At 34.6% G+C, this 11,697-nt stretch overlaps 1 protein-coding gene across 1 annotated transcript; it reads right to left on the reverse strand.

Annotated features, from left to right (window-relative positions):
- Nucleotides 1-1,512: 1,512 nt before the first annotated feature.
- On the reverse strand, nucleotides 1,513-11,217 carry LOC102603472 (putative deoxyribonuclease TATDN1). The gene is made up of 12 exons (XM_006344004.2): nucleotides 11,119-11,217; nucleotides 11,003-11,023; nucleotides 10,814-10,914; nucleotides 6,561-6,618; nucleotides 6,400-6,443; nucleotides 6,219-6,299; nucleotides 5,432-5,502; nucleotides 5,030-5,140; nucleotides 4,183-4,265; nucleotides 3,825-4,041; nucleotides 2,814-2,897; nucleotides 1,513-1,937 (listed from the first exon to the last, which is right to left on the reverse strand). Exons 1-12 carry the CDS (start codon nucleotides 11,138-11,140, stop codon nucleotides 1,868-1,870), a joined length of 963 nt encoding a protein of 320 aa, XP_006344066.1. The 5' UTR covers nucleotides 11,141-11,217; the 3' UTR covers nucleotides 1,513-1,867.
- Between the last annotated feature and the right edge of the window lie 480 nt (nucleotides 11,218-11,697).

Genomic DNA, 11,697 nt, shown 5'->3' on the forward strand with positions numbered 1-11,697 from the left:
GCAGGTTATATGCTTGATATATAAACGCTCCTACATGAATTAGTAAGGCTACATGAAATTTTATGTGTATTATATCACATAAAATATGTGTGTTTACTTGTTTAATATTATACAAGTTAAAATATTTATTTATGTTTATTCAAAATCAAAAGGCATAGATGTTAGTCAAAACCAAGTTAAAAAACATTTTATGCATTGTCTTTCCATTTTATTTCAAATTAAAAAGTGGTGTTTTGTCTTTAATTAAATAAATGAATTTTATATAATCAAGAAACTACTTCTTCCGTTTCAAAATAAGTGATATAGAAAGAATTAATATTGCTCTGCCAATTTTTATTTTTATTTAAATAAAGAGAGTTTTACATAAACAAGAAACTATTAAGGAGCTATATTTTTTCAATGTATTTATTAAGAATAATTAGTAAAAACACTCTTCTTCTTTTTCAAAACTGAGTAGTTTACTCAGACGAGTTCCAACTCACCTCTATTGTACACCCATTCTCTATATTTGAAGAGTAAAATAGAGAATGGGCTCTCCAACTAGACTTTAATTCACTCTCTATTCTCCATTTATATAGAGATGAATAACAGTTCTTCAAATTTAGAGAACTACTATTCACACTCTCTATTTTATTTTTTTGATAATTTTATTATTTCTATTATTTTGTAATTAACATATTATTTTTCATACAAGACCATTAATTAAATCTCTAATATTCATAATTCTTTTTTAAATGTAATATTACATTTTAAAAAAATATATTATTTAATATTTGCTACTTTCATCCCGAATTAATATTATTCCAAATTAAATTTTCGTCACTTTTATATAATTTGATATTAATATTATTAATTTTCACTATGAAAAATGCACAAAATTAAAATGATAAGATGAAAATTAATTTAAAAATACAATACGTAACATAATAATTTAAATAGAAGATAACAATATGACATGTAACACAATAATTTTATCACAACAATTTTGCTTGCAATTTATATCTATTAATTTGTATATTATATAATATTTGCTTGCAATTTATGTTAATTGGAAATTTAGAATAATATATAATTTTATATTAAATAGAGAATTCAAAAAAAATTATATTACATTAAAATTATATAAATTGATTATTTGGAGAGAAAAAATTTATATAAAGAAATAAGAAAATAAGAATGAAATAGAAATAATAATATAATATTGAGTAGAGAGAATAAAAATAAAGAACTCTATATTTGATGGGTAAAATAATGATAGGGTTGAAGATGCCTTAAATAAGGGGTGTGTACAAAACTTAGAACACCACTTAATTTGAAATGAAGAGAGTAATAAAGAACTATATCTTTTTCAAGGTATATTTGTTATATAGATAGATTCGTAAAAATATATTTTACTTTTTCAAAACAAATAATTTTCAAATTCATGTTCAAACACCTACAAAAGCATAATTTCAAATTCATGTTCAAAACACCTACTTATAGCAACAGTTGCCATATATTTTACAACAAGTATGCTGAAAAATCAATCTCTTGCTAACACAATTTTGCAAAATAGCAAATTAGAGGTTATTACATGAAACTTCTAACAATATAATATATAAAGAAGCATGTTCGATTTCATCATTAGCTTCATTATAAATAACTATAAGAAAATAATGCATTGTTGTTGTTGTCAAGAGTGGACCTAGAAGTCCTGATATAAGTTCAACCGAATCCAATAACTTTTGCTCAACTTTAAATATGTGTTTTCTTCATTGAACAGAATGCATTTATCTTAAAAAATTAAAACCAACATAATTCTCATCCTAAAAAGTTGCGTTTTGTTTGTTTCTCATACACTATGAAAGACTAGCAGAGTGCAGCAACTTCATAGATCTTCCCTACCACTAGCAAGAAGGGCTTCTGCTGCCGAATCCAAATCATGTGGAAAGAAAACCCTGAAAACGATCACGGTCACGTGAATGAGCTCAAATCTTCATGAGTGACTCAAGAACATTACAACAACAACAAACCCAGTATTATAGAATCCCACATGGGGAGTAGAGTGCACTCAGACTTTACCCCTACCTTGAGAAGGTAGAGAGGTTGTTTTTTATAGACCCTCGACTCAAAGAATGTTAAAAAAGAAAAGTAATAAGAAAACGAAGGCTAAAGGAACATGCAGTAATAGAAATCTTAAAATAACAAGAAATAAGAATAATACTACTCAAGTGAAAGGAAAAGAAATACGTCTGACTACCTTACTAACACTCTACCCTAATTCTCGACCTCCACACCCTCCTATCAATTATCATATCCTCGTATAGCTAAATTGCACCATATCTTGCCTAATCACTTCATCCCAATACTTTTTTGACTCAAGAACATTATGTAAAAGAAATTGCTTAGACATGGAAGTGCAAGCAGAAAACTGCCAGGCTCTCTCCCCAGGAATCAATAATTTCTGAGATGCCTAAAAAGAACCAAAAACTTGGGTTACTGAGATAATCCCAAAATTTTGGTTTACTGAGATAATCCCTTGGCTAAAAAGAACCAAAAACTTGGGTTACTGAGATAATCCCAAAATTTTGGTTTACTGAGATAATCCCTTGGCTAAAAAGAACCAAAATTTTCAAATCCTACTATAAGAAAGCATTCTTGGCACCAAAAGTAAGAAGAATGGGAATACCTTGAAAGGCGTCCAAGTAGTGTCTTAGGAAATGAAAATTAACCCTCATTTTCCAATTGTTTAGCATGTCTTTAGTATAAGAAACCCATCTATTTTCTTGCCGTACAAGTATAGAGATGTGAAAAAGAGGAGACATTATAATCACCTGCATGTATTATGGTACAGTGTCTGGCTCAGTTGGTCTATGTCAGTGATACCTTTAGTGCCTGCAACAACTTCAAGCACTTGCCTGGGAAGAAGGGAGTTGATATTTTTCAAGAAATCAAGATCAAACTCGAGATACAGAGAATCATATGCAGCTAGTAGTACTGCTATATTGCCAAGGCACAAGTAATGGGAAAATATCTCACAACAGACACAATCTAGAGAGAACTAAAAGCATCCGGAACAAAGTAAAAGGGGGATAAGCTGGTACTTCGCTTTTATTCATGGGATGATAAAGGAATTACCAAAGAATGCATCAGACTTGTCTCTAAGTTCAAATTCAAACCCTACAACCCCAAACCACACCTCATTGTTGAAGCAAACAACCACTTATTCTAGTAACTAGTAAGACCAGAAAGTTCGAAATAGGCCCGACAATATTGGAAGCACTCGTGTTGACAGATCATAAATAGAAAGACAAATTTCAAGAAAGCTCAAGTCCCAGATCGAATAGTTAACACTTTTCACACATAATCTTTGAGTTTTCTCTCTTTTTGTATATTTTTTTATTTTATTTTTTTGGTTTTTAGTTTATTTATTTTTGGACTGTGGCACTTGCCAATTTGAAGTTCAGAGGGAATGTGTTGCAAGGATAGTTCTTCTACCCCTTCTCTGCTTCCATCCACATCTCAGATATTCTCCTTTCCAGCTCTACTTAGAATGAGTTTGTCCAAGTTCGTATCCTTTCCCGACTCTAAAATTACTTTTTTGATTAAATAAGTATTGAAAGTAAATCTTTAATATATAAAAGTGTATTTAAGGGATAAAAGAAGGAAAGATACAGAACACTGGTATCCTATAAAGAATATCTAATTTAGAAATACATGGAAGTTGACAAGTAGTAGCTTTCATGTTCAATCAACTTCAATCTCAGGAACAAAATTCGAATTGATGTTTATTAGAAATGGAAAAAGAATCATATAACTAGCAATAAGAATGCTATGACACTCACCGAACTAAGCAAGGCTCATTGCGACCTTTGACAAGGCATTCTTGATCATGCTTATCCTTTTTCTTTGAAGGCCATGAGGATTTCACATACCTTATCCCAGCATGTGTATTCTTAATATCACAGTATGGTGAATCTGTTTCAATCATCATTCGCTCAACAGGTATACCCTTCACAACTTCAAGGTTCTCAGCTGTCTTGAGAGAGCAACCATTTATTCCTAATATAAGTTGTTCAAATCAAGAGACATAAACAGATCTAAGTAAATCAGGGTCGAGCAATTTAAGTATCTAATGGAAAACACATGAGCATGACAGCTTCTAAATTGAAAAGATAGAATACAATGAACCGGAGATTTCACCTATAAGAACATTACTAAATGAAAGAAGTTTATCACAATCTTCAGCACTTCCAGTGAAAGAGTGTGCAACGCCAGCAACAAACCTGTTCAACACAACTGGTTTATCAGAATGCCATTTATACCAGTGTTGTCAAAGGCATGCTTAAGCCCTGAAGCAGGGCCAAAACGTATTGAGCGCTTCACGTCGCTTAATGTGCGCTTCAGTGTCATTCATGCTTATAATTATTAGTCTTGAACTAAACATATAGTCTCCCTTTGCGCCTTTTTATAATCAATGCCCACACTTTATTTGCGGTTTACACTTAAAGCCCCAACAGACCTTAGGGCTTTTGATAGCACTGATTTATATAAAGCTGCAACAATGAATCAAATAAACTTGAACCATGATAATGTTGTTTAATATCACTTAATCAAACAAAACAAGACTATGGTACTATCTCCACTCCATAAGACAAATTATCCAGTCAAACAGCATTTGAAGTTTTACATTGTTCTTGCAATAGCAAATCTCGGCATAGGCTGGCCCAATAACAAACTCTGACATGAGGAGGTAACGCTGTCTACATTCGCTTTTCCCTGAACCCACATACGTGGTAGCCTTCTAGTAATGGGCGTCCAGCTTCATCCCAAAAGCAGTGAGATATAGGTGTCAGACATACAGTTGTGAAATCATGAGATACTGGAGGTTTATTAATTCTTCCCCCCTTTAAGCTGGCTTATGGAAAACCTAAGGACTACAAGATTTTAGATTAATTAACCTGGTCTTTCTGCAAGTCTTCTGAGGATTACAAGTTGAAAATTAAAGCTGAGCCATTTTGCGTCATCTCCAACAAGTACAAAAAATTACCGATCCTTATTTCGTTGAAGAATGTCGCAGAAATCCTGAGAAGCTGCTCGCATGTGAAGAAACATTGGCAGCTTCATTGTATATGCCAACTCAAACTGTTTTTCAAAGTACCTATATTACAAAATAGAAAGCAAGAGCACATCAGCAAAGTGGAAACAAGGTAAGTCTACAAAACAATAGTCACCGAAAGGTGCGCCTAGGCTACAAGTTGAGGAAGAAGTAACTCCTTCGGAGAAAATGTCACCAAAAACAGGGTTTTTTTTGGGGGAGGGGGGAGTGGTGCGGGGATTGAGCAACGCAGCTTCGCCACTTGCTTTTGCTTGGGGGATGTGAGAGAGCAAGAGTGTTGTAAACTGTGAAGGAAGAACTCATAGTGGTGGGTGATTTGAAGCAGATACATACTTTTTCTGAATATCAGATGGACAAAAGTGAAGTCTATCATAGTCCAACCCACATTCGCCAATCGCAACCACCTTGTTTGAAATGAATTTTGTCGTTAGCAAAGAAAGTAAATGAAGATAAACTATAGTTATTTTTTAGGCACCAAGGATATATAGTCACAATTAAAATAGCTCCAAAAAACTTGCTAGCCAATAAAGAAAAGATTTATGCAGAAGTGTATATTCACGAGAGAAAAGGAATGAATCACATGATGGGCGACTTGCTATATCATTAGAATGCATTACAAATGTGCATCTTATGAACAAATCTTTTGTCATTATAAACTACTTACAGCGTCCAATGTTTGTTTGCCGTCTTCCTAGCACAATGTAGGAAGTTAGCCCAAAAAGTAGATCTCCAAATGTTAGAGCTTGTAAAATTCTTAAAATCTTCTAAGCTCATTTTGGGGAAAATTTTTTTCGTCCCTTGATTTGGAGGCACTGAAACCTCAAAGCAGTTAAAGGACGAGCTTAAATTGCTAAAAATATCACATCTTAAAAAGTGTGCAAATGATTCAGTATTCTTTTGGATATACTAATGTCATTATAGGAACAAATCCTTTTCGAAAAAGTTTGGAGCAATTGAAACATAAGATCAGTTAACCCAGGAGCTTAAACTGCTCGTAGTTCACACATTAAGAAGTATAGTATTAAAGTTTTTCAAAAGTTGCTAATTTGAACAGGGCATTTACTAAGAAGGTGTAGGTTCAATAAATCCATAACCTTATATACAGAAAAATTGAACATACTTTTCCTTTTTCTTTTCCCTCTTTAGCCAATGTCAAAAGATCCTGCAAATGCTTTTCTGGATCCCCACTGTCTTCAAATTCCTGATTGAGAACGAAGAAGAAAATGACAAAGCATCCAACATATATGAATGGGTAGGTTTTTTTCTGTAGGACATTACAAAACAACAAGAGTGAAACCCACTTTGCATCTTGTCGGGTGCACTCCCACAGTACAGAAAAGTCTTGCTGCAAAAAAGAGTTAGTTCTCAAGGTCAGACGTGCCAATATATTTGAGAAGCCAACTAGCTGCAAACAAATAACATTAGTCAGAGTAAATCAGCTAAATAAAGACATATGGACAACCATCTGTTTCAGCAATGGCAAGAGCTTCCTTTGATTCTTCAAGAGAGCCACCAGTTACCTGGAAGGAAAACCTAACCAAATTATGATCTTCAGTAGAACAAGTGAAAGGCAAGTTCATAGAATCGCTGTAAGACCATAAATGTAAACTATGGGAGTTGAATGATTTTTTTTTTAAGAATTGTTAATGGGAGTGAATGTTGAGCCTCCAAGGTCCAACATATCCATAAGGTGAGTGTTGCAAAAATGAAAATGCTGATATGGATGTGCGATCATACCAGATTCGACAAGATAAGAATGATCACATCATGTAGAAGGTATATGTAGCACACATAGAGGATAAAATGACGGAAGGTCACTTGAGATAGTTTAGTCATGTCCTACGTCAACCTCCAGACAGAGTGATGCATAGATGTGAAACCATGGTGATTGAAGGAGGACAAGGTAGGCCTAGAATCACATGAAGGTAATTATATCAAAAGAGGTACAATCTGTTGGAAGCATGCAGACTTAGCATAAAAAATATTTGGGTTTACCATTGGGAGACAAACACAATCGGTGACAATTTGGAATGACGTCCTTGATAAGATGGAAAAGAGGTGGGTAAATTGGATGAGACAATATCTCTCCTTGGGTGGTAGAATGTTATGGTCCCTTGTTAAGGATCTAGTTACGGGACGTTGCAATATAAATCTGAAGTTTTCTTTTTTCTACCTATGGTGATGGTTCGTTAAGAGAGAACCTGCAATCTCTTGAGTTTAAAGTACTCAAAAACTTGACTAATTTTCTGCTTATCATTTCATTGAATGCAAATAACACTAAATACAACACTAGTGGATAAACCACCCTTCTAAAAACAAGGAAGTAACTTCCTATTACAACTGATATGAGAAAGTGGAGGAATAACCTCCTTACTGCAACTTACTGCAACAACTGCTACCTAGAAATAGGAAAAATAAATAACTAAAAAGCTGTAATACTCTACTACAAACACTGCTGGACAGAAATCTACTTTCGAATTTCCTTAAATCTTCCATGTGTAGACCATTGGTAGACTAAAAGGGTGCTAACATTACTCCCCTCTTCAGATCGCGCTTGCCCTCAAGCGCTAAGTGTGGAAAGTATTAGTATTTCCCCCTTTTCCAACAAATTCTTCCTCATCGTATATAGAGTCAATCCAAAATAACTTCTTGCACTGATGACCTCTAGTGAATGGTTCATCGCAGTTGAAAACAAAGTCCCTTAAGTCGCCTTTCCTCCATTTCAGGTCTGGTCAGTTTCTTCACAAATTTGACATTTTGAGGTGAGAAATTTGTTGTCTTTGATTTGCAAGCATCTAACACTTGCAAACAAATGGGTTGTTCCTTGCGTTCATAAAGTCGGGATAAACTCATCGTCGTAGACAAATCTGGAGGATTATGCAACTCAACCTCAATTGCTATATAATCAGTAAGACCACCGTTGATATAAAGTTCAATTTTTTGTGACTGCGTAAGTGTACCAGCCCGCGAAATTAACTGCTCAAATGTTTCTTGGTAATCTGCCACAGACCCAATCTGGCGTAACTTAGCCAATTCTCCCAATTTCTGACTTCTGATTGGTGGCCCAAAACGAAGGTTACAATGACGTTTGAAGTCATCCCAAGACAGTTGAGGCAGATCTGTCTCTAATTGAAGAAACCAAAGTTGTGCATTGCCCTCCAAATGAAAAGAAGCAAGTCCAACTTTTTCTTCTTTCAGAGTTTGTTGGTGTCGAAAGAAGTGTTCACATCTGTTCAACCATCCCAAAGGGTCCTCTTGGCCATTAAATCGTGGGAAATCCAGTTTTGTATGTCGAGGAATGATGAAACTTCCACCTGTTTCTGATCCTGACCCCCCTGCCACTCTGTTTTTACCCTTCCATGACTCTATTTTTCCCCTTCCAACCACGATTCTAACTGATATGTTCAGTTGAATCAGAATCGACCTTAGAATTTACTAAATCCTGTGTGAGTGCATCCAAGCGAGCATTTGTTGCTTCATGTCTGGCTAAATTGGCTGCACGTTCTTCTTGAAACAAATTCACTAATTCTGCTAGTTGATGTTGAATTTGGTCTCCCATTATTCCTGTCTCTGATACCAAGTTGTTATGGGCCCTTGTTAAGGATCTAGTTACGGGACGTTGCAATATAAAATCTGAAGTTTTCTTTTTTCTACCTATGGTGCTGGTTCGTTAAGAGAGAACCTGCAATCTCTTGAGTTTAAAGTACACAAAAACTTGACTAATTTTCTGCTTATCATTTCATTGAATGCAAATAACACTAAACACAACACTAGTGGATTAACCACCCATCTAAAAACAAGGAAGTAACTTCCTATTACAACTGAAATGAGAAAGTGGAGGAATAACCTCCTTACTGCAACTTACTGCAACAACTGCTACCTAGAAATAGGAAAAATAAATAACTAAAAAGCTGTAATACTCTACTACAAACGCTGCTGGACAGAAATAAAAAATAAATAACTTATAAGCTAAAGAAATCTACTTTCGAATTTCCTTAAATCTTCCATGTGTAGACCATTGGTAGACTAAAAAGGTGCTAACATAGAATCAAAATATAATTAACAGTGTTCTTGGCGCACTACCCACCTATACCGTGTCTCTTTTTTCAGCTCCTTCTTCAGTGTTGAAGCGCATGGACAAATTAAGGAGAGATTTTTTTTTTGGCAAGCTAATGAACTAGCGAAACCTATTTGTCTTGTAAGCTGGAAAACAGTCACCAAAGATAAAAGGAAGGGGAATCTAGGAATTAAAAATGTAATACTGAAAGCGGTAAGTGGCATTGGAGATTTAACATGGAGGATAATGCACTTTGGAGGAGAATTTTACTGGAAAAGTTCTCTCTGGACAATCCATGGCGCGCCAAAGAGTCTATAATGCCTCATGGCACCGGGGTATGGGAACAAATTAGAGGGCTTTGGAACAAGTTCGAGACAAGTATGGGGTTTACTCTTGTAAATGGAAGGAAAATCAGATTATGGGAAGATGCATGGTTGGGCCATATCCCACTAAAAGACCACTTCTTGGTTTTTTATTATCTATCAACACGTCACAATGGGACAATTGCAGAATTCTGTATATCACAAGCTGGACTTCGAGTTTGAGAAGGGATATATATGATTGGGAAATGGAAAGGTTAGGTCTCTTTCAAATGCTAAGCAACATTGTTTTGGATCACTACAAAAGGGACACTGTCAGTTGGAAGGGTCATTCCAAGGGTATTTTTTCAGTTACAAGTGGAAGAAATAGATGTATCTTGGTTTGTGTGCTAGTAAGATATGTAGAGAACTCTTATTGCTAGAGAACCTAATCTTCAAGTATTTGATTGATTCCAACTATTGAGTAGTAGTTCTAGTTCTTGCTGTAGAACAAGTCCGGTAATTAATAAAAAGAGATCTTTTTGGTACTAGTATAAGCTAATTGAACAAATTCTTTATCACCCAAATCACTATAAAACAGCAATTAGGTTTATTTGGACTTGGTATTAGTCATTTGGATAAACAGTTAAACTGCCAGATATATTTCTTCTAACTATATCAATGCAACGTCAAGATTGAAGAAACAAAACTAACCGAAACACAGAGAACGAGGGTCGACAACATAAATACCAACAATCATGTATTACGTTAAACATTCTCCTCTTTTCCCTTTTCCTTAAGAGGCAACCCGGTGCACTAAGCTCCCGCTATGCATGGGGTCCAGTGAAAAGCCGAACCACAAGGGTCTATTTTACGCAGCCTTACCTTCCATTTCTATAAAAAAAAACTGTTCCACAGCTCAAACCCGCGACCTTATTGTAATAATTTAAGAACCGTGATTTTACAATGGAGTAGTCCATCTTTTAGTACTTTAAGGGGTGAATCATCTGGATTTTTAACACATCAGAATTGTAAGTCAGATTTGATATAAAATGTGGAACTTTACAACAAGATAGAAGAAAACCAAAAGTTGGTAAAAAGCATTGTAAGATGCTTCAAAAAGCTCCACATTGTATCATCTTCTTAACCGCAACAGAATTCAAACAAAAAGGGCAGTTCGGTACACTAAGCACTCCGCATTAGAGGGGTTCGGGAAAGGGTTGCACCCTGAAGGGTGTGATATAGACCGTCTACCTACCCTAATGAAAGCAAACATTAGTGGCTGCTTCTATGACTCGAACCCCATTCAAACAAATCCAGTAAATAACAAATAAAAGAGTAAGTTTGAAGGGTTTTTACTATTATTCTTTCAACACCAGCACTCCACGCCCTTTTCAACACAGCTTGAATGTCACCCATATGATATTGTTTTCCATTGTATATCCCTTTGAACATGCTATCTGAATTGTTGGGGTTTCTTCAAAACTTAGAATGAACACAAAAAAATTGAATCTTGGAAATACTTATTGCATTTTGCTGCTTACTTACCAGTGAAATTGACGGCTATATCTGCTCAAATAAGAAAATATAATTAGATAGAAGATCAAAAATTACTTCTGATTACGATAAATTGACCCGGAAAACAGAAGGCAGTAAGATTTTACCGATCATTCGTACAGTCGCCATGGCAGCTGAAGATGTTTTCGTCTGAAGAAATTAGTTCTAACAAGTCTTTGGCTTTGTGAAATTTGAGAAAAAGAGACTGAGATAGTCCCTTATGTATGGGTATAGTAGCAATTTTTTCCCTTATGTATAGTACTAAATGTAAAACATCCCTTATTTTTTAAAAAGTGGACAGATTTAGTCCAAAGTTCACAAACAAAGGAGTTATGAGCTATTATTCTAACAAAACTAGGTGTGCTCGTTTAGCCAAATAATATTTCATAAAATTGTTTGAATAATAATTTTTCGAAATTCAATTAATTCTAAAAAGTTTCAAAAAACAATTTTCATTTTAAAGTTTAAATTATTCATAAAAAATCAAAAATAGCTATGTCTACGCGCTCACTAGAATTCAAGTTGAAAATACAGGTTCTATCATGTCATTATTGGCCATATAACTAGGGTTCACATTTCTATTTAATCCGTTATTTTGAATTTCGATTGACTGTGAGTCATTTAACATTACTTGTCAGTCACATCAACATTGAAATTTAAGATCACTCACCTCTCAGGCCATTCTC

This window comes from Solanum tuberosum, unplaced genomic scaffold (assembly GCF_000226075.1).
Source record: "Solanum tuberosum cultivar DM 1-3 516 R44 unplaced genomic scaffold, SolTub_3.0 scf00052, whole genome shotgun sequence".
Lineage (NCBI taxonomy): Eukaryota > Viridiplantae > Streptophyta > Magnoliopsida > Solanales > Solanaceae > Solanum > Solanum tuberosum.